The sequence below is a fragment of the Daucus carota genome, chromosome 4 (genome assembly GCF_001625215.2).
Source record: "Daucus carota subsp. sativus chromosome 4, DH1 v3.0, whole genome shotgun sequence".
Taxonomy (NCBI): domain Eukaryota; kingdom Viridiplantae; phylum Streptophyta; class Magnoliopsida; order Apiales; family Apiaceae; genus Daucus; species Daucus carota.
Window position 1 is genome coordinate 49333735 of NC_030384.2, and position 23462 is coordinate 49357196.

General features: G+C 34.2%; 4 protein-coding genes across 13 annotated transcripts; 1 reads left to right on the forward strand and 3 right to left on the reverse strand.

Annotated features, from left to right (window-relative positions):
• The first annotated feature begins 1528 nt into the window (after window positions 1-1528).
• On the forward strand, window positions 1529-6347 carry LOC108216584 (putative pentatricopeptide repeat-containing protein At1g10330). Of its 10 annotated transcripts, XR_010290821.1 has the most exons (6): window positions 1529-2967; window positions 3258-3326; window positions 4136-4288; window positions 4443-4553; window positions 4860-5102; window positions 5828-6347. XR_010290821.1 is itself a non-coding variant. In XM_017389380.2 (5 exons), the coding sequence occupies exons 1-5, from the start codon at window positions 1597-1599 to the stop codon at window positions 4953-4955; spliced, it is 1800 nt and encodes a 599-aa protein (XP_017244869.1). In that variant the 5' UTR covers window positions 1529-1596; the 3' UTR covers window positions 4956-5430. The 10 variants fall into 10 exon arrangements, 7 of the variants coding, with proteins under 7 accessions (XP_017244869.1, XP_017244870.1, XP_017244872.1 ...); XM_017389380.2 differs by lacking the exon at window positions 5828-6347 and having other exon boundaries at window positions 4860-5430; XM_017389381.2 differs by lacking the exon at window positions 5828-6347 and having other exon boundaries at window positions 1530-2967; window positions 4865-5430.
• A 699-nt stretch (window positions 6348-7046) lies between these two features.
• On the reverse strand, window positions 7047-9244 carry LOC108217632 (fatty acid hydroperoxide lyase, chloroplastic). Its single transcript, XM_017390481.2, has 2 exons — window positions 8667-9244; window positions 7047-8388 (listed from the first exon to the last, which is right to left on the reverse strand). Exons 1-2 carry the CDS (start codon window positions 9054-9056, stop codon window positions 7339-7341), a joined length of 1440 nt encoding a protein of 479 aa, XP_017245970.1. The 5' UTR covers window positions 9057-9244; the 3' UTR covers window positions 7047-7338.
• A 1326-nt stretch (window positions 9245-10570) lies between these two features.
• On the reverse strand, window positions 10571-17649 carry LOC108216159 (glycosyltransferase BC10). The gene is made up of 10 exons (XM_017388845.2): window positions 16812-17649; window positions 16577-16693; window positions 16357-16457; window positions 15334-15405; window positions 15144-15225; window positions 14918-14998; window positions 14708-14755; window positions 14508-14567; window positions 14216-14362; window positions 10571-11158 (listed from the first exon to the last, which is right to left on the reverse strand). Exons 1-10 carry the CDS (start codon window positions 17037-17039, stop codon window positions 10976-10978), a joined length of 1119 nt encoding a protein of 372 aa, XP_017244334.1. The 5' UTR covers window positions 17040-17649; the 3' UTR covers window positions 10571-10975.
• Window positions 17650-18667: 1018 nt separating this feature from the next.
• LOC108215932 (ribonuclease 3-like protein 3) lies at window positions 18668-21797 on the reverse strand. The gene is made up of 4 exons (XM_017388565.2): window positions 21611-21797; window positions 20846-21258; window positions 19887-20033; window positions 18668-19245 (listed from the first exon to the last, which is right to left on the reverse strand). Exons 1-4 carry the CDS (start codon window positions 21780-21782, stop codon window positions 18970-18972), a joined length of 1008 nt encoding a protein of 335 aa, XP_017244054.1. The 5' UTR covers window positions 21783-21797; the 3' UTR covers window positions 18668-18969.
• Between the last annotated feature and the right edge of the window lie 1665 nt (window positions 21798-23462).

The following is a 23462-nucleotide window of genomic DNA, read 5'->3' on the forward strand; positions in this document are numbered from 1 at the left end:
GTACAAATAAAAGCCATAATCAAGACTTGCAAGTAATTATACATCAGTTAACAAATTGCATAAAACTCTAATCAGCGAGGATTAAAGCATTTAGAGTATATATTAATTAGCAATAACTCAGAAAACAAAATTCGAAAGTTAGTAACAATCAAACAAAGTCAACTAGCCATTTAAAATAGGCAAAATTAAATCAACATTTACTACTAATAAAGTCAATTTAATAAAATAAAGATGGCAAGAAACTTACTAATTTTACAAGAAAAAAACATATAATCATGCAAGAAATTATCAATAATATTCTATTTTCAAAATCACACCAAAAGATATAATCATCTCATCACCGACATGGAAATAACCATAATCTCGTCATAGTCATTACAATAACGATATACACTCTAACTCCTACAAGCTCAAAACACAATTGCAAACGAACTTGCGACTCTGAATAAATTGTTAAAAAACAACATATCTTACACATAATATACAAAATAAGTTTGACGGAAACTCACCAACTATCTCATCTTCTGGATAAATCAAAAGACAAAATTAAAACAAAAACACACCTCCAGAACATAAAACAAAAAGTAAGAAAATCCGAGATCTTACGACAAAACTCTAAAACATACGAAATTATATACACTAATAAAACAAATAATCACAGAAACATGTTAAGAATTGGGTAGAGTACACCTTTATTTTGAAAGTCGAAATTTTGAATATAGATGAGCCAATGATTTGAGGACCACCATTTAGTGATGAATCGTTGAGCCGCCTTCACATATAGCCGATTCTCACTCGTTCACAACATCTGCGATTTATATACAGATGTTTTGTATGGACAGATGTTTTGTATGGAACACTTCTTAAATAAATATATATTTATATATATTTAATAAAATTATAATATATTGTTTCGGAAAATAATTTTACGCAGCATCAGCCCAATAATTTTCACTTTGCGGGCCTAAATTTTTTAAGGTTTCAAGGGCCTGATAGGTTACCCAGTCCGTACACAGCCCAATGTTCAAGCTAAAGAAGAATATAATATGACAAAGACTGGGCCGAAGCATCAAAAGAATACTACCTATTGGCCCAAGAAAAGCGAACGAAACATCAACCAACAGCAAGTAATTTGTAATTTGTCACCGTATAATAAATGATAAATATGATATGTAAAATAAAGTGTAAAACAAAATTCCAACGTAAATAAATCGATCATTTGAAGATACAGTGGGATGATCAAAGAAATTGATCAATCTAGACTGTGGATCATGGGATTGTTTGGGCAACTTCCAGCTTTAAAATTAAGTTTTTAATTTATTTTTCTATATTTTTTACATATAAATAAATATTAAACAGATGTTTCATGTTTGTTATTTCAAAAAAAAGAAGAAAAAGAGCTCATTTCTGAAAAAGAAAAATTTTATACATTATTCTCTTACTTTCAAAAAAAAAAGTTTTATACATTATTCTCCAGAACTAAATCTTTATTTTTAAAAGAAAAATATTCATATTTTTCTGAGTATTTTTCAATTTATAAGCGGAAATAAAAATCGTAGTGAGCTGCATGACTCGCTGATATCTGCATGTCTGAGCATGCCTCACCCAGCTGAAATATCACTGCAACTCCTCCAAAAGCATATCAAACACTCTAAACAAATCAAACAAATACATTCTTTTCTAATCACCAACAATCTCCTCCTCTTCAATCCAAACACCAATGCATTTAAATGGATTTGCACACTTCTTTACAACACTCTCATTAGAGCTTACCTCCACACAGATCCTCACAACTCATTAGTTTTACACAAACACATGCTCGTCCATCGAGTTCCACCAAATAGTCACACTTACCCTTCACTTGTCAAAGCGGCATCTCTTTTGCGCTCGTCGAAGTTACATCTCTTGTTCCCTGGATCACTTTATAGTCAAGTGATTAGACGTGGGGTGTTGAAAGACCCGTTTGTTGAGACGTCTTTTTTGTGTTTGTTTGCAGAAAATGGGAATCTTGGTGATGCGCGGAAGGTGTTTGATGAAATGCCTGAACCGTGTGTTGTTTCGTATAATGCGATGCTGGATGCTTTGTGCAAGAATGGGGAAATGGGGTCGGCTGTTTTGGTGTTTCAAAGGATGCCTGTGAGAGATGTTGTTTCTTGGACGAGTGTTGTTAATGGGTATGGAAGAAATGAGTGTTTTTACGAGGCGATTGTGTTTTTTAGGATGATGATGGTGCATGGAGATGTGAGGGAGTTTTATGTGAAACCGAATGAAGCTACGTTTGTTAGTGTGCTATCCTCGTGTGCTAATTTGCTAGGTGGAGGTGGTTTGTATTATGGAAAGCAAATTCATGCTTATATGATCAAGAATGAGAGGGAATTGACTGTGTTCATGGGGACGGCGATGATAGCACTCTATGGAAAATTGGGGTGCTTGGTGTATGCTGTAAGAGTTTTTGACAATATGGTAGATAAACAAGTGTGTGCTTGGAATGCACTGATTTCGTCTTTGGCTATGAATAGTATGGAGAACCATGCATTAGATATGTTTGAGAAGATGAAAAGTAAAGGAGTGAAGCCCAATGAGGTCACTTTTGTTGCTGTCCTTGTTGCTTGTGCTCGTGCTAATCTTGTGGAGCTAGGTTTAGAATTGTTTGAGTCAATGTCACGTGTGTCTAGAATCGTTCCAAGAATGGAGCACTACGGATGTGTAGTAGATCTTCTTGGCAGAGCTGGGCTCCTGACAGAAGCACAAGAATTTATTAGAAGAATGCCTTTTGAGGCAGATGCATCTGTACTGGGAGCTTTAATGGGTGCTTGCAAAGTGCATGGAGCCATCGAATATGGTAATGAAGTTGCAAAAAGAGTTATGGAATTGCAACCACTGCATTGTGGACGATATGTACTTTTGTCGAGTATATATGCGGAAGCTGATAGGTGGGACAATGCCGCTGAATTAAGGAAAGCCATGGTAAATGCAGGAATAGAAAAAGTTCCTGCTTATAGCATGATTGACTTGATCTAGAGATTAAGTAACAGATTTTAAAACTATAATATGGCATAACATATATGACTGCATGAGGGAGAAACTAGAAAGTGCAGTTTCTATACAGATTGTAAATGAGACAAATTTGGTTTGCAGTACATAATGGTTTGTATATTGTCCAATAAATGCAGATAGTCTGTTGTAATTTCCCTTTTGCTTTCCACTCTTGAACTGCTATGGAGACACAGACCATCTTTGACATAACTATGTTTCAGGATATCAACCCTTATGCAGAATTTAGATGGAGCTTTACTACTATACAAAGAGATGACCTTGTTATGCAGGTAGATGTCCGCTCCCTGCTAGAAACTGGAATGTTTCCTTTTTGACTGCCATGTATATATACAGGTCATCGGAGGAGCAGTGTAGGTAAATCATTCCAGATTTCTTCGTTTCTTGATATTACATTATAATTTTAGTACAATCTATAATAACAAAAAGTTTTCAGAACGATTAATATCTCCTACTGCTGTCTGCAGATATCTAGCATGATAAACTGTCATAATATATCAAACTCCAAAATCCTGCAGATCAAAAACATTTTGATAGTAGTTTCATCTGTCTTCGGCACTCAAACTTGTTTCTGTTATCGTCTGCTTTAATGTATTTGCATAAAGAATTGTATTGATTGAAAAGAATAGATACAATATAATAGTTACCACTACTAATTTTCTGTAACGATCTGTAAGCACTGTGTTGAGATATTTAGCTAAAAGCATCTAACCTTTAAGGGTGCAAAGGGATTGGTCTCGACCACCTAGTAAGAGATATCATATATTTGTAATATTACTACCACTGTGTCGTTTGCTTTCTAACTCCAGGATCATCTTCTGTTTATATATACAAGGCTTTGTTTACAACGGTAAAATTTTCTTTGGCATCTTGCTTTGCATCAACCTGCAAAAATCAAGTAGATCTGTATGTATAACAAATCATTAACAATAAAAAAGCATGAGAGGAGAGAATAGTGTGACTTATTAATTTGGATTGTTCTTAATTATTTCACATATCATATATCTTTGAAAGCTTACATGACTGCTGCAATAATATCTCTGTTGCAATCTTAATTTTGGTATTAACGTTTCATGAGTAGGGATTATTAGAGATCAGCCTCCAAGAGTATCAGATTAATGTGTTTAAGAAACCACAGTCAAGTAACAAGTCTCTGCGTCACTGCTTCATTCATCCGACAACAGGCAATTATAATCATGATTTGAAGACAATGACATGGAACAAAGGACAACAGGTAATAATTTCCAAGACAAAATACTACTATTCCTTCTATTACAGGAGTAATTTATAAAGCTTGAAGTGTCCAAAGATATGGGCTCTTGATCATTCTTAGGGAAACAGTGAGCCTTAAACTTAATTTACTTTACTGAATAGCTATCTCATGACAGACAACAGAAGACATCTCAACACACATGTATCTTTTCATGTATAGGAGGAAAAGACCACACACCTGGTGCAGATTTGCGTTTGATTGCTACAGCATCGTTCTTCATTATCAGGTGAGTTAGAATACATGTTGATTATGAGAAGCTACTGAATTCAGTGTCTTGTAAGCTATGGCTATAATTCAACACTTATCATCTGTGATCTGGCTCTGCTCATCATAACCAATATGTGGCATCTCTTTCTTCCAATGCAATGCAGAACAATCTTGAGTATATATAAGTTATGTCTGATAAAGTAAAAACTATTCAATTATCAACTGAATCTTCGTGTCTATCAATAGTGCTATCACTAGGTTCACTAGTATTGTTGGCCTGCAACTGATTGTCATCAACATCTTTAGCAACATCAGAATGTTTTAGTGCAGTGTCACCAGGCGAGGAACCACTCAAATTCTCATCCTGCTGAGACACCTTCGAGTCATAAGTTTCAGACGTCGTGACTACAGAGTCACCTAAGGATATTTTTGATGATGAAGCAAGTTTCTCTTCACCTACGACGAAGGCTTTACTTTGACTGCTCCCAATCTGTTCTGTAACCGGTTCTGCTGGTACAACTGCATCATATACTATCATACTCGGGGATTTTGAAAAGATATTCCCCAGGTAAGCTCCAGTTAAATTCAAAGATCTGTTCTGTTCCAAAGCCTTGTTTGCAACCCTTGTTTTAGGCTTTTCAGACTCTTCCAGCAATGAGATGCGAAAATCTAAAAGTTTACGTAAAGAATTATCATGCTTTGGTGGCTTGTGATGTTTGTTCACTTCAAAACTTTCATTGAGCGACCCAACACTTTGCTGCATAACAGTATTTCACCTTTTCATTTACCAAATTATTCAAATAATCAAAACAAACAAATGCCACAAAACTAAAAGAATTCAGTAAAAAAACACATGTATATGTGTAGGGTCATTTTAGTACGGGCATATTACTAACAGAATACTTTTTAGTTAGATGGAAGATTTTGATTGATGGTACAAAATCATAGTAATTTCATAGTATTTCACTAGCTAACTAAATGATGGTTTGTTAGTGTGTGTTCGTAAAGGGAAGATGATATAGGATAAGTGGATTCTAATCTAAGTCTAGACCTCTTCTGGTACTAGAAACAAAATGATTTGTTATTGTATGTCCATCGCGAAGATAAGATCATGTATAGAATAAATGGATTCTAATCTAACTCTAGACCTCTCTTGGCACTAGGTTTATCTCGAATTCTCGTGCATGCATGCATTATACATAAATTCGAAACACACATGCAAACTTTAATAAATATTATAAATAAAATCTGATGCACGTATTTATGTGTACTTACTGATTCATCCAAGTCTAGGGAGTTAAGTAACCATCGACAGCCAGAAGAGGAATTAAAAGAAATGGGGCCGGGTAAATCATCGTCTTGTTTTTTACTGCCACAGTAAATACAAATCAATGACTTGGTCCCTCTCAGAAACTTGGCGTTGCATTTTGTGCACCTCGGAATCTCGGGCGGCGTAGACTTGTCGAGCTCGGAAATGGAGGCGTCGAGTGAGGGAAGGGGATGAATGGACGGGTCGTGAGGATCGTATGTGGATAGTCCGGATTCTTTTCGGAGCAAGGCCTGGACTTTTTGTATCAAATCGTTGGGGATCTCGGATGCCATTTAATCTTGTTCCAAGTTCAATTGATAATGCTGAATTAGGGTTTGGTTTTACGCTGATCTAAATTTACGGTTTGTTGGTTTTCACCGTGACTGTTACCACGGTAAAGATGTATTGCCAATTGGAACGAAGATTAAAAATACATGCAGGGGTTATTACTACTTTTTGTTATTGTTTAAATTTATTAATTATATATTTATATTTTTGTTTATATATATGATGGCTTTAAAATATTTCATTTAAATGTATATTTTTACTTTAAATACATCTTATAAAATGTTAAAATATTATAGTAACTTATATTTTATCTGTTTATATATTATTGTTGTTTTTATTTTTATTAAAATAATTTTTTTAATAAATGTTAAATATATGTTAGGATATATGATCATAAATTATATTCTCCTGCCAAAGAAAAAATTACCAGACGACGAACCAAATTGTAATTTTAGCCCGAAGAAATCTCATGAATTTCTGCTCGGTGAACTAGAGAATGCATGTACTTGGTCATATATATACAAGTTGCAATGAATATAAATATTTGTAAAATAATTATAAATAAATACATTAATCAAGTTTAACTTCTAGCAGAGGAATTATAGACAATTAGATCGAGTTTCAATTGTTTAAAAGCCGAACTCAAACCAAATGTTTTATGCTTATAGAACTTTAATTTGCTTTGAATTTTGATTTCGAGTTCCGTCTATTACCGAGACGCATGATGACTTATGTGATGCAGTCTGCGACTATTATGCGGCAATACACTCAAAAAGTCGTTATCGTAGTTCGATTAATTTAAAATTTTCTTTCTTAATCATCTTAATTAACTAAGCTCAAGAAAGATACGTTCAAATGATATCTATGCTGACTTTTAAACCAGTATTTATCATCCATTTCTCTGAAATGCACACATTTCATCGACAATACCTGCTTTTTCGTAAATTATTCACAACATTTATAAACATACAGTAATTTACAAACATTTGAGATTCTATTCAGATCGGACCAAACACATAATGACATAAAACACAAAACACCATCTAAACAAATTACTATTAAAGTTCGCATGTTACCTACCCCAAACAAATCAGTAACGTATGTTTGATTCTTAATAAAATTGCCAGTAAATAAATATCCCATCCACGTGCACCAAATTACATTTGATCTCGAACCCGAGCCAGCGCTCGAACCTCGGGCGTAGACATTATGCATGCTTAGCCTTTTCGAGTGCTGTGATCTTTGACCCAGAAGAGTCAAGCGTGATCGAATCATACCTCTGAAACAAATGAGCCACGAACAAAGCCGCCGTCACAGGCACATAATCTTTCGCAGGACACTGCTTGTTATCCGCACTCGGTGACCCGGTCTGTGACCCGTTCGACCAGAACACGTAACTCAGTAACTCGGTCCCCTTGTCTTTCGTAAACCGATCCGCAACAAACTTCTCCGGTTCATCAAACACGTTCCCATCTCTCATTACGAGAGGCTGGTACCCACAGAGCACCTCCCCTTTCTTCACTTCAAATCCCGAGTCATGCGAACTCAGTGTAAAATCCTTTCTCGCCCTAGCGAACTGGAGAGGAACGGGCGGGTTGAGCCGGAGAGCTTCGAAGACGAACGAGTTGACCAGGTCGAGTTGCGTCACCGAGTCGAAACTCAGTGAGTCGGCCTTGCATGTATCTCTTACTTCTTTCGCAAGTTTCTCCTGCAACCCTGTTTTGTCGTTTCCGAGAATTTTTAAAATCGTGGGGAGAAAAGCTAGGAGTCCGCCGAATGCGTTAAACCCTAGCACATACATGAGGTTATGAAGCGAGTCCTGTGCACTGAGTCCGAACTCAGTCGTGCCGCGGTTCAGCACTTCCGAGCCTTCTTTTTTAACAAACTCAGCGACTTTGTCGTAGCCGCCAGTGACGAGAAAAGAAGGGTAGACGAACGAGTGAAGAAAGATTTCTTCGAAGGGCTGACAGAGGCCGAGCTTGATGGTGGGGACGAGTTGGATGAGGAGCCAGCGTTCGAGCCAGGAGTATCCTTTTTCGGATATTTCAGGTGATTTTGATGAGTCGGCTCCGGTTAGGGCTCGAGCTAGGAAGCTGAAGAGGAACTTTTTTAAGGGCACGTCGAAGGCCGTGTCGCCGGATTTTGATTTCGAGATGTCGGAGTCGATGGAGTTCCACATGGTGTCTAGGTTTGCGGTGAGACTGGGGATCCATGTCCTTCTGCTCCGTTTTAGGATGTCTAGAATGTAGTTCTTCAGCTGCAAGTATGATCAAACAGTATTATAAAAAGCGGAAATCAGACTTAATCAGTGAAACGCGAAATCAAAAATTACTTGAATTGATTAGGAATTAATCAAAAATTTAATCAGTTCAGAGGTTAATCACCAACTTTTAGAAAATATATCGTCACGTATACAAGTATTGTCAATTATAGTAAGGTTGATAGTAATACATACATCATGCATGCTGGAATCTACTGATACTCGAAGTCTCGACTATTTCGTTTAAATAAAATGAGACGGAAAGAGTAACATACCTGAGCATGTCGGGGCTCAGTAGTATCAAGATATATACAGGTACGTATATCTCCCGTCAGACTCGTACTCGGCATGTAATCTCCGGCGAGTACGTCTTTCTTCTCCACAAGCTCCATATCAAACAAGTGCGAGAACGATTTCACATCAAGCACAGCAATTATATTCGGATTAATAGAGGTGAAAAACGGGAATGCGGGAGGAATATTGGTTCGAAACACGCTGCTCTTGTTCTTGTCCATCCTCTTCCTAAAAAATGTGTCAGCTCCCTCGAACCAGAAATAGTCTAAACGGTCCACAAATGGCCCCCACACCGGCCACCCGTAGCTGCCGGGAATTGTACGGACGGGCAGCTGACCTGGCAGTCGCGGTGTTTTATCGCTAGCTGACATGATTGTATTAGTGTCTATAGTTGATGTGATATGTATTTGTAATATATATTGCTGAAATGCTGGATAAATCAAACCAAATATATCCGGTATATCCCGAATAGAGAAGTAAGCTGCAGCCTAGGGAAGCTTAATTTGTCTGTGTTTTACATAGTTGAAGGGGGAGGGTTCAGTATATATAAGAAAATTTATACGTTCGAAAGTTGAGGGCGGCTTTTAAGGTGGTGATTATCGTCTTTTATACGCTAGGTAATGTTGATGTGTAACGATGTACTCTTCCTTGCTCCCCAGTTTCCAGGTAGGTGTTTGTATATTCACTCAAAAAAAAAAGGTAGGTGTTTGTAAATTAAAATTTTTATGAAATATAATTTAATTTTTTTATATTTCTAGAATTAAAACTTTATATCTGAATTTTATATAAAATGGAAATTTTAAAATTATGAAATTTTAATTTATAAAATATTTGAAATATATAACAAGTAGTATGAAGAAACGAGAATAACCTATTAACGACGCATTCTTAGATATAATGATATAATGATGCCACTTGGGACTACGAGAGGGAGGGTCTTCTAAGTTATAGTTTGTAGTGTTTTTGACGCCACTGTAAATCAAGGAGGCTCTCAAGTTGATAAATTTATTTATTTAATTAAACGATTTTAGATTTATTAACAAAAAACATGCCAATATAGAAAACATATACTAGGGGACGGCTGAGAGAAAGGACAATCAAGACTCATTCAGGCCGAGAAAATATATTCTTTATTATTATCCCGTTTTGTTCACAAATATTAATATTTTGTTATTACAAGTTCAGCTAATTTTGAGTCATTGATAAATATTATTCTTTCAACTTTTAATCCCTTTCAATTGTGATTTACAAGCTAGAGTTGAATATTTGATTACGACGGTGGTATAATCTGCAAATGGATTATGGATCCAGTGGTGCATTGTTAATATGCAGAAAGATAATTACAGAGATGATTATGAAAAGTCAGCTAATTATTATGATATTCTGCAATTATAAAATAACGTGCAGAAACGAAAAGATATGCAGACAATTTAGAAATACAGCCTGTGTCGACAGAAATGTTAAAACAAAAAGTAGACGGGGTCAAGTAAATTTAAATAAAGAAACAGTCTGATCCACGTTTTTCCAGCAATAAACGATAAATTTTCAGAGCTAAGAATTATAACTATAAATTGGTCACCTGCATAAATATTCATGTTTATGAATAGAGAAAAGGGACAGAGAATGCTGAACGCAAGTCAGTTTTAATAAAAACCAAAACAATAATAAATCTGTAAATATAAAAACTGCTTCTGTATTCATAAAAATATTATTAGGTTATCCCAAATCATGATTTTGGCTAACCAAATACGACACCTAACTTTATATTTTCTGGAAGATGCTGATTGCTGGTTAACCTAATCCCTCCCCAGAAAGGCAACTAAAAGATTGAGGGAGACATTAAAGATTGCAATAATTATATTATTATCCAAATCAACTCTTGTAATTATTTAAAATAGCATACATATATGACATATATGTCTTATCTTATTTTTAATGTAGTAATACATAAGTTGTATTAGCAATTTCAGAAGCTAAACTTCTATAAAGTAATAATCTAACCAAATTTACAACCCATTTACAAAAAGTATTATCCCCTCTTAATCGTGCCTTGTACACAAACAATTAAACTCATAAACTAATTTTTGTTGTGAGTTGTAACAACAAAATTCACAGCTCACTTCAGCAAAAACTGTCCCCTAGTCAGTAATAACCTTGCCGCAACGCAACAAAAGCATAAAACCAACTCGCTATGCAAAGGGGGGCTTGTTTTGCTTTCTGCTCAACCAGAAATGGACATCTCTGCCTCATGGAATTCGTACCTGTACATCATAATCACACGGCACCTGAGCTATTTTTGTCTATGCTTTAACAATATAGTTGGATCATAGGGGCCGACCACTCCATCAGTTAATAGGCGGAGGGCTGCACCTGGTGTGAACTTCCTTGCAAATAAATAACAAGGAGTTTGCATCGAATTAGTGTAGCACTGCTCTGTCCGATGTTCAGATTCGTACACAATGTTCTTGATATCCTGTTGATGAGATCAGGAGATTGATAAACAATATCATTAACCAGAAACAGATCTGGGATAACATAAAATATGTATATATATTGGACAGACTGATTGCAGGCACTTTAAAAAACAAGAAAAACAAACAATAGGACATTCTCTTGAAGCATTTGATCACAATTTAGTTGTAAGCATTTGAATCAACAAGAAGAACAGATAATAGGACAACCTCTGAGGCCATAAGGCTTTATTCTCATGAAATTTATAGTAACCATTATTGGCTATCCTCTGCTATATGTTTGGTGTTTTATTTACATTTCACTTCTATTTCATACTATTTTGTAGTGATTAATAAATTAACCTGTAAATTTGCCATGAGAAAAGATGCAGTGACTGTAGTATTCTTTACTGGACCACTTGACTTGAACTGTTGAATTATTCAAGTTAAAACCCAACAGTTTCTTCATGCAATTGCAAATCTAAGGTAACTCCTGTTAGCACCAAAATTCTAGATATGCATGATTTGTAAATCTCAAGTTTTGATGATCACACTTTATAGCAAGCAACTTCGTTATTTAGCTTGATATTATTCTTGATGTTGATAATAGCCTGCAGTTAATAAGTACTAACTCAGTTCTGCAGGAAATGTTTTATTCAACATAACAGTAAGCTGTTATGTAAAAACAACATGCTCTTACAGAGTCTAACAGACATCGAAGTCTACCCAGAATTCAACGACAAGTTATCTAGCTGGCTTAGGATTTCTAAATGTTAATTTTCTGATGATTATATATCTATAGTACAAGTTCAAGCTCAGTTAAATATACTCAAGATGTTTTCCTAAAATCTAGGAGTTGGTTGAGACTAGTTCAAACGGTTTTAAAATTTCTCGAGTCTGGATCCTCTGTTTCCTTTTTGTGTCCCCTTGTATGTCCCCTCTTTTCTATTGGTAAGTTCCTTACTCTGCACGTGAATTATAATTTTTTTTATTCTTTCTGATAGTTTTTCACCGTTAAACTTTTTCAAATTTATATAACCTACATTTTTATTATTGAAATATATTTTATATAGTTTAATTTTATTTATTTTTTATAAAAAAGCATGTTGAATATAAGATTTATTTTAGTATAATAATATATACCCAAATGTTGTATTTTTTAAACTAGAAAAGTAACAAGTATGTATATAAAATATATAAACTGATTTCATCCTACAAATAATAACAAGACCCCCTTGCATGCACACTAATATTTTTAGCTAAAATTAGAATTAAAAAATATAAATGATTAGAATTATATCATTTATATTTTTTATTTTAGCCACATATCATTTATATTTTTAATATCATTGAAATAATTAAAAAAACATTAATTTATTATTAAATATCAAATTGACTAATTTTATTTAGAAGGCTCATTTTAATTATAAAATTAGTGTGCATGAAGGGGGCCTCGTTATTATTTGTGGGATGAAATTATAATTTATATTTTTAATACACATATTTTATATTTTAATAATAAAAATGTAGGTTATATAAATTTGAAAAAGTTTAACGGTGAAAAACTATCAGAGAAAAAATAAAGAGAGAAACTATAATTCACGTGCAAAGTAAGGAACTGGCCAATAGCAGAGAGGGGACATACAAGGGGACACAAAAATTTCTCACTCATTCTTTTCTTATCCCACATTTACAGGAGTCAGCTTTCTAAACGTTTTTCACAGTTAAACTCCTATACTAATGCAACCTAATTTGAGTTTAACGTTCATAAAATATATATTTATATTTTTAAACTCAAATTTGAGCCGTTGTATGTGTTAGTATATATACGGCTAATGGCTTTTCAAAAAGATAACAACTCACATATTTGAAAAGCATACAATTTCTCTAAACCGGGCTTGATTGTCTACTGTTTATATATTGTCTTTAGAGGATATAGATTGAGTTGCAACCATTCTTCTCTTTGTATTTAAAAGATTGTATTTGTGGGTTACTAAAAGTAAGCAAGAATTCTAGATATAGAACAAGGGGGCGGGTAGCTAAGTGGCATTGGTTCTGCATTGCAAGGGGTTCAAGGAACAAAGGAATTCAACGAGTGAATCTCAAGGAATTCAGAGGTTCAGGGAACGAATTGCAAGGGGAAGTCGGTGTTGAGCTAATTACAGCCAGCTCAAGTTACAAGGGTTTACAGTATGCTACTTTCAGTGACTGGGTTAAAGGGAGATATATTATTATTTTGTTGAATTGTTCAGTAATAATATATTATCTTACCAAGTTGGTAAGGGACCAGGATGTAGACCATTAGAACTAAGGGTCGAACTAAAACGTCTTGTGCCTCATTTACTTTTACTGCATCTTATTGGTTTTGTCATTATATACATGCTTGATGTAATTCACTTCACTGCTTTATCAAAAACAGTAAGTCATTGTCTTAAACACTTGCAGATTTAAAACAGTCAACTATAATAGTTGGTAAAAGTAAAAAATAGTTATAGTAAGCCATAATACACCTATTCAGCCCACTCTAGGAGTAATTTCATGATCTTACATCTGAGCTATTATGAACAGTAATAAAGAGCAGGTATCCATCCTAGTAATCACAAACCATTGTCAGAATATACATGTTAATATACTACAGTAGATGCATCAGCAGAGAGGGACCCACCCAGGTGCCAAATTCATTTGCTTCTGTTAACGTTGGACTATTCTTCATAACTAAGTGACGCATTAAAATCTTTGCATACTGTAGAGTATTTTTATTTCATATCTTCTTTTAATAATTTATACTAGTATGATGTATCTTACAACATATATCACAAAACATTTCAAAGAAATTCACTAAAATAGTATTATCTATAGACACACAAACAGAAAAATAAGAATAAACAGTATCTTTTGATTACCATTAATACTTTTTTTTTGTGTTGCCATTACCGTCAATAATAAAATTATGGGTCCACCACAAGATGCATGATAAACATTAAAAAGGTTTCTCGGTCATTAAAATAAATTTACAGGACTAGTATGATTTAAGAATATTCTTAGAAGCCTACTAGGGCAAGTTGAGGATAGTAAATTACCTTAATTTTTTCAATATATTGTTGCTCAGCATTCTCATAATCAAATGTAACAGGATGCCAACCAGTTGGGTCTGTTCTATTAGTAGAATGATTCCACAAGGAATACGTCAACGTTCTGCGGAAGATTTCATCCTCAAGCGCTTTTAACTTAGACCAAAAGAATGAGAAACAGGAAGTGTTAACTAAATAAATTTGTGCGAGAGAATAGATTCTTAACCATACAACTAAAGTGTGTAGCTTAAAGGAATAACTAAATGAATACAAAATGGATGAAAATCTGAACATAGCTCACCATAAATAATGTCTGCACATAATGTTCATCTGGAATACAATTATGCTCCGTCTGAACTAGCTATTTTCATCCCAAACAAAAGACACTTGAAACAGTTAACAGCCATTATGAAAACTAGAGGGGTGCAAAACTCAAGGTAAATATCAGGATATCTCTTAGTCTCTGTAAAAACTGAAAATTAAGAAATAAACTTCACATACTGATGCATTTGTCAGTTTTGCTTTAGCGATGTCTAGAGGAGGTCGTCGCTGAAAGGTGAAAAAATGGTAAACAGGTTATTATCGCATGATAAAACATAAATCGTTTAGACAGCTTTGACAATTTTTAACCTGGGCACTATCTACAAACTTGAGCTATGTAAACATGATGCAAACTACAATAAACTAAAACAAGGAGCTCGCATGGCTAACCTTGCAAAACTTCTTGAAGACAGGGAAAACAGTATAATCATGTACAATCAGCTCTGCGTGTCTTCTTAGTAATGCAACCCACTGGATATACATCAATAAGTGTTATATAAGATTGCAATATGAGGGGGGAGGCGGAATAACCACGACAACAGAGGAATTGAAACAAAGCATGTTGCAGAAAAGCAAACATTATCTGGTGATACTGGTAATAAGAATCTATATGGACCTGGGATCCTTTCCGCCATTTCTCCTCTGTTATTATAGGAAACATTTTTATGCTGTAACGTGGCTCACTTAGATCAACGAAACTGTAAAACACAATAAAAGATTTGTATAAATCCACTAAATTATAGAAAGTAAGTGATAAATAACAGCACAATTTTGTTTGCGAAATTTTATTTAAGATTCTTAAATACCTTTCTACATAGCTTTTTGGAGAAGATATGAGATAGTTGTACACGTAACTGAAATTGTGCAAAGGTACACAGCTGCAAAAATGCAAAAGAAACCAAGCAACACTTAAAGATTTATGTGAACTCTAATAAATTAAATATTCCTAATACAACCAAGAACATATAGGAATGTGACTGGATCATAGTAAGGATTCTTTAGGTGATTATTCATCAAATCTGGTCCATGATTTCTTATCAAGTTAACACTTATGAAGTCAGAATTACAAGTTGTTCTAATGAATATTTACAAAATATATTGAATACATTACTAATGCTGTGTGCAACATTAGTTCATCAGATATTAGACTAGGAATTCCCATAATATTAGTCCCAAAAAAAGAATTACTCCGTTAATACCTTGATAGTAACAGACCGAATCATTGTATATCATACAATTTATCATGAGCTATTAATAGTGAAAAGTTTAAGATACGTATTATAGAATATTTCTAATAATATTATTTCTAGTTATATATACTTTTGATGTAAAATATACTCCTTCTGTGCAAAGATACTCTCAACAACAGGAAGAAAATCACTGAAAAGGGGACAATATCTTTGAAGCAGGGGCCATATATGAATAGTACCCAATTTTATTTTATTTTTGACATCTGTAAACTACTAGCCAGAAAGGGATCAACCACTATAGTTTCCTAAGCAAACTCTATCGAAGAATGGAAACTTTCTACGTTGTTACTGATGCAAAGCTAAATGAAGCTTGGAGTCGACGTATAAAATTTTAAGTTCTAATTAAAGGACTTTTTATGGCAGTAATTTATTGTTTTAGCTTTGTACTTCTAGTGATGTTGAGTTATTAATATGCTGCATTTCTGCAAAAATTAATTGAAGGACAAATTAATTTTTATTGAAAACCAGTACAGAAAAAATTTGGAAATCTGCCAAGAAAAAAGTTGAACAAACATATTGTTTGTGGAAATTTGCAGTTAGTTAAAGAATCATAAGGGGAAAAAAGTATATCAAAGCAACCTGTCTGACAATAGAACAAATCTCTGGTTGTCTGAATCTGCAAGAGCTTCTTCCAGTAACAATCTCTCTGCTTCTATCATAGTAGGTTTTCCCCAGCCCACCTATAGAAGTGATGAGGAAACTAGTGATTAAAGAACACCTAGCTTTGCTAGAGTCTAATCGGTTTAACATATCAGAACACATTATCAAGAGCATTATTCTGTGTCCACGAATCAATCACCTGGATGCTCCTACTCAGCTGTCGATTATAAAAGAATTCAGAAACGGTAGTAGATTCGTCAAACACAAAACCAGGCTTGGAATGTATATAGATTGAAAACTTTGCAGCATCTGCATTCTGCAAGGTCGTCAAATCCCATTAACATCACAACTATAATATATTGGTCAAGCAATAAAAGCAACAACATATAGATGTGGAACTACATACACACACATGTAGAGGTGGAGATGTGAACCTTAAAGAAACTATGCCAGAGAAAATCTAGAGGCAGATTTTCGCGAACAAGGAACATAAAAGCTATCTTGGGTGTGCCTTGGAGACGACTAGTAAACTGATGCAAGCCAAACATGGAGCAAAAGCAGAGCAGAGCAAAGATTGCTATCAAGAACCTTGACCCGAATTTTATGCGTAGCCGAGCAAGTGAAGCAGAAGAAGAATGAGCTGCTCTTTTCTTCATGTTCATGCCTCTGTACTACAAACCAAACCAATCTAGCTAACAATTCTCTGACCTAGAAAACACATAAATTGTCCTTGTGCTAACAATTCCCTTCAACTAAAATGAAGTTCCAAGAGCACACATACAGATATGTCCTAACATTCAACAAAATAACATAAAAAGACGGACAAATTAAAGATGTCTTAATCTGGATGTTCCAACCAAGATTCTGAAACTGAGAGTTTTATGTAATATTTCTGTCCAAATTTTTTTCACTATATATGTTCGATGGGGTGCTCCAAGATTACTAGGAAAATGTTGTGACATGCATAGGAAGGGCAATTTAGTGAAAGTACAAGGTTAGATTTTGAGAACGAATTTTATGATTTCGATGCGGCATTTAATCAAACACTTGTCCTGCGTGAGTTGTGATCAGCAGAAAGATTGAAAGAATTGTAGGAAATGGACAGACCAGTGTGAGTATTACACGTTGGTTATGACTTGTGGGTTGTCTTGTCTGTTTCATGTGAAAAGCATTTTGTATGATTTCAGATGATTCTTGTTTTTCGTGTGCTTTGCTTTTTGATGTTTCTGCACCTGGCGACTACATGTTCTTATTTCTTTACTGCATTTCTTTATTACTTTTACGGGTTCAGGTCCACAGCATTCATATGCTGTGGAGCTGTTAAAAAACATACAGGTTCCTGGCCGTTGCATGCATATCCAGCGGTCAGGATTAAAACAAAATCTTAATATGTCCAGCGATTTTTTAGCGGTTTCCCCGTCCAGCGGGCTGGACATATTAAAACTTTGTTTTAATCCTGACCGCTGGATATGCATCCAACAATCAGAAACCTGTATGTTTTTTAACAGCTCCACAGCATATGAATGCTGTGGACCTGGACCCTACTTTTACATATAACTTTATTGGTATAATTTTCTATCCTATCTTGTTAGTCGAGTAGGTAATACTCTATAAAATATTTATTCGGAGTTGCTTTATACAATTATACTCCCTCTTTTATTATTTTACTCCATCGGTTTTTTTATGACATTTTTGACTTGAGCACATATTTTTAGATGAGTTAATCGGATAATAAAAAATATTATTTTTAATTGAATTTTTTTGTGAATTAAAATTTTGATTACGTATCATTATTTAAAAAAATAAATTTTAAAAATTATACTTTAGCTATCCGGTCAAAGCACTTAAAAGTCTCTGTCAAAAATTCAAATATTTAAACGTTTAATCAGTTATCATTAGAACGCAATAACATGTGCTGCTCACATGGATGATAAAAAAATCGCTGTTACTTAAGGACTCGGTATTCAGTAATGCCGAAAGTTCTTATAATTTATTATATTTTGCTCAATTGATAATATTATTTAAGACTTTAATAAAATCCGGATGAATCCACTGATTATTATATGAAATTCAAATATGTTGCGATTTATTTCAATTCTTGAAATCTGAATATATTCTTTTAAAAATTATTTATTATTGATATTATGTTTATATCAATACACCCTGTACATGTCGCTTCTTTTTTGTTTATGCGAGATCATTTCGGGACTCAGCTCGATGAGAAACTGGAGACACCAGAACAAACTCAATCCTTAAAAAAAAAAAAAAAAAATCAGAGTGCAAAAACAGATATACAACTTGTGTTCATAAACTGATTAGCCATTAACAAGCTGTTGTCTTACATATTAAGAATGTATTGCTATTTGCTACATAACTTTTGAAGGATAATATGATTGCATATGTTTGAAGGATCGCTATGCAATTTTCGGCAAATTCAACATTTCTCCAAAAAGAAAAATCTCACCCAAATATAATTCTTGGGACATCACCAAAGTCTCATTATTAATTTCTGCCTATACCAACTCTGGTAGATATTTTTTCGATACATCAACCTACTTGACTTTAGCTGATTCTTAGAAGTTCCCGGAAATGTTACTTTCCAGTCTCATTTTCAATGCAAATACTCCTTGCAATGTCATTGTATGCATCATTTGCTGCTCTGTTCAAAGCAATCTCTTTCTTGGCTCTGTACTCGCCCTTTCCTCTTAGCTGATCGTCAACGTAGACTTCAAAAGTCCCTTTCTTTAACCATAGATCTTTAAACCGTACCTTTAGTCTTTGTTTCTGGCAGATCTCCTGAAGCTTCTTTATGGGATTTTCCTGTATCATTTCTGGAGTAATCATGGGCTGGAGCAAATCCTTGGCAACCTATACAAAGAAGGAAGATTAATGTCTAAAAATTGATATATCATATATGGATCAACATTTTTAATAAACAGTTGCAAAATATTAAACATATAAAGCTGCAAATTGCTAAATCGCAAGAATCTGGCGATGCACACACAAATGTCTGACTTCGGTATCTGTAGTCTATAATAGCACTTATTTTAAGATAAATCAATACAAATATTTCAAGATAACAAGATAAGCCTATTTTTTTATAGATCTAAAACGTCAACTGTAAAACAAATTCAAAATATTAACCTAAATAGTCGACTTAAACATTTTTTATATTTTTACTTTACATAAATTCCATATATATATAATTCTACATAGGAGAGCCTTTATTGAAGTTTGGCTTACAGCATCCAATTGGCAGTAATAGCCCCGACTTCATCCTGAATAAGTTAGGCAACACACAAACAGCTTCTCAATTGGAGCGAAGTGCATGTACAACCCCGGACATCAATATTCAAACTGATGAATATGAGAGGGTCCATATAGCCTCTGAAAGTTCATTCTGTACTCTTAAATAATTGATCTACTCATATAGAAGCTCCATCCCCAGTCAGATATCTATAAATGAAAAAGGGGAGGGGGGAAAAAGGCTTGAGACGTCAGGGATTTACCTCCCATGTGATATCCATTGAAGAGTTGCTGTCGATGTATACGGCACCTATCGTGGATTCAACAATATCAGCTAGTACCTTTGGAGGATCAATTAGTCCATAGGAATGAAAAGGATACTTTGAAAGAGCCTTATGAAAACCTTTGGCCTGTACAATTTTATCTATTAATTAAAAGAAAAAAATAATCAGATGCTAAGATATATATCATGGAGCACAGAAGAAAAGGCAAGCTGAAACACTCAGAGGACTACACTTTCTTTGAGGATGTTTGATATTTAAAACACATAGATGATGAGTTGTCCGAAGTGCATAACATATTTTATACATTCTTATTTTCTTGACTAAGCAGATTTATTAGAGAAATGTGCTTAAGCTGAATATCCTATTCTACTTGCACCTCATTTTCCTATTTCCAGATCATTATTCACAACTTAAGAGTTCCAAGAGCATTGACATATCTGAAAAATGTGAATATGCTTAATACTATAAACTAAAACAAAAGAATATACACACAAGGGTGGAAAGGGGTGGGGGGTGGGTGGGAGGTTTAGCTTAAGCTAAATCCCCGGCTAGCCCTCGAAAATCAATATAGAATTTGTTTTATATATAAGACATGATTTTTTGTTAAAAATTAGTAAATATTTGAATTTTAGCCCTAGCCAACCTCCAAAATTAGAGATCTAATGTTCTAGCTCTGGCTATTTCAGAATCCCAGTCTCACCACATATCCCAGTTTTCACTAACGTTAAGGCCACATTGAAATACCAACATGTTATAATCATTTGCCATCTTGGAAGAGAAATCGTTTGTGAAATCCTTGTTAAACAACAAATGTTACAACAATTCAGGTAAGTATTACTGTCAAGTTCATCCGAACAGTAACTACCAATGCCCAATCAAGCATAAAATGATATTTCAAAAAAAAAAAAAAAAAGAGTTACAACACAGTAGTCACTTACTTGTTGACTGAGTTTGCGATTATTATGCCGTAAATACTTAAGTAAATCATACTTAATTGCCACACGTGCTAGCTTCTCTGTGTCAACATTAGCAGAACGAAGTGGAGACAACATCCCCGGAGGAAGATTTGGATACATGTTAAACTGCTGTCGAGTGATCAAAAGGTTAAGCACAGAGTCACCAACAAACTCAAGCCGCTCATACGATTCACACTTATGTTGATACGACTGGTGTGTAAAGGCTTGCTGCAATAAGCTTTGGTTCTTAAAACTATACCCTATAATCTTTTCCACTTCTTCAAGACTCGGTAACGACTCCATACTACAACTGGCATCATCGTCCTCCACCACTATCGGACTTCTCAAATCATCTTTACTAATCATGTCATTGAATACATTAACCAATGGTAAACCTACATAAACAGACATCAACAATTCAATAGTCTAGCATTGAGCGATTAAATTATCCGATGCTATCGAAAAACAATACAAATCATAGCTAGCTCTTAAACCTACAGATCTTCAATTTTCCACAAACTACAACGTCTACATATATACACTTAAATCTCGATAAATAAATACTTTAGCACGGGAGAATATTATTCATTAATCCAGATTATTAATTTATTGAGTTTCTACTTGTGAGCATCAATTGTATTGTATGTATACATATTGAACAGCTAGGTTAAATCAAATTGAAGCGAAAAAATCGGGGGCTAAAATTGAGTATAATTGAAGTGACAAAAGTAGGAAATAAATATATACCGTGAATGCGGAGGCGTTTAGAGAGGGCTATTAGACCGGGAGAGACGAACGATTGTAACCACGACGGCGACGACGCCATCGCCGCCTTTGCACTGCGATGAGATAGTCTGCCACCTATTATTTTATTATTATATTGGGGTAAATAATTTCTTTCTCCTATGCAATATTTCATCTCTGTCTGCCTCTGCGTAGGGGTGCCCATGGGTTATCAAAACCCACCCAAACCGATCAAACCGACCCAACCCGACCCTAAACTAACCCGAAAATATTTAACCCGAATTTTGATTGGGTTGAAAATTATTAAAACCGATTTAAATGGGTTGGGTTAGGGTTTTGCTTATAACCCGCCCATTCTAACCCGACCCGCATATTTTATTTAATTTTCATATATTTTATTTGTTTTTACTAAAATAATTTTAGGTGTCTTTCAATCTAAACTAAAAATATATCACATATTACTTAAATTTATAATAAATGCGTGAAACAATTTCTATTTTGAACGAATCATGAGTTCCGCTTAATAAGAGCTAAGCTATTGGCAAACAAACTCGATAATGAGCTCAACTTGTCTCGAAAAAATTGTGAAATTACAAAACTAAGTGACCTTACCTCACACTTATTTTCTAGTAACCTATTCTACCCAACCCAAACCGACCCAAACCGAAATAAATCCTAACCGACCCAACCCGATGAAATTTAAACCGAACTTTAGTTGGGTTAAAAATTAAAAAAACCGAACTAAATGGGTTGGGTTAGGGTTTAACCTATAATCCGCCCAACCCGACCCGCGGGCACCCCTACCTCTGCGTATCAACTTCTTTATATTTCTGATCTGTTTATTTCACAGCTTTACTCAGTGTTACAGAAATCGGGAATCGGACGGTTGAGCTACCGATTCAAGGATTAATCGGAAATCGGGGATTAATCGGAAGGATTAATCGGAGTTAAAATCGGGTTTATTTTAATATTAAAATATTATTTAATATTTAGTTATTATTATATTAGTTATTTAGTACTCCTGCCATCCCATTTTAAGTGTCCACTTTGCAAATTTCACACATCTTAAGAAACAATTAATGTAATGTTTTTATCATCGTCTTCACACACCTATTCACCTTGGTTTTTATAAATATTAATTACGTATAGCACCACTCCTAGTGTGTATTTGACCTTTCTTCATTGGAACTAGTTAGTTGTATTTAATACTATATTGGAACTGGTAAAAAATTGCATGGGTTAAAGAGCATGACACATATTTTGGGAATCTTTTTTTTGGCAAAGTGGACACTTAAAATGGGATGGATGGAGTAACTAATATGTTTACTATATTTATAAACTATATAATTATTCATATTTAAAGTAATATAGTATTTTAATTTTAATAATTTATCACATATACTTCGATTATGAAATATATATAAGGATTAATCGGATTTCAAAAATCGGATCGGTAGCCGACCTTGCAGGGGATTAATCGGGGATTTATCGGTTAAATCGGGGATTTTTAGAACACCGGCTTTACTCGGTTTATAGTACAGTACTATTTGTTATATATATTGTGAATTGTAACAGATAAATGAATAAAAATATTCATTTGTTATGATAAAAAAGATATGTATAAAAATGGCACAATTCAATTAAAGACTTGAGTTTATATGTGTCTATATGAATTTTTTATTTCTTTTGTACTCACGTATAAAAGTATATTTTGCATAAAGATTTATTTCGTCCAAGAAAATTCATCATACATCCTGCACATTTAAATGATAAAATGAAAATAATAACTCTAAACTTGATATCCAAAAGTACTTGAAAAGACACATAAAATCATAAAATAAATATAAGATTAAAA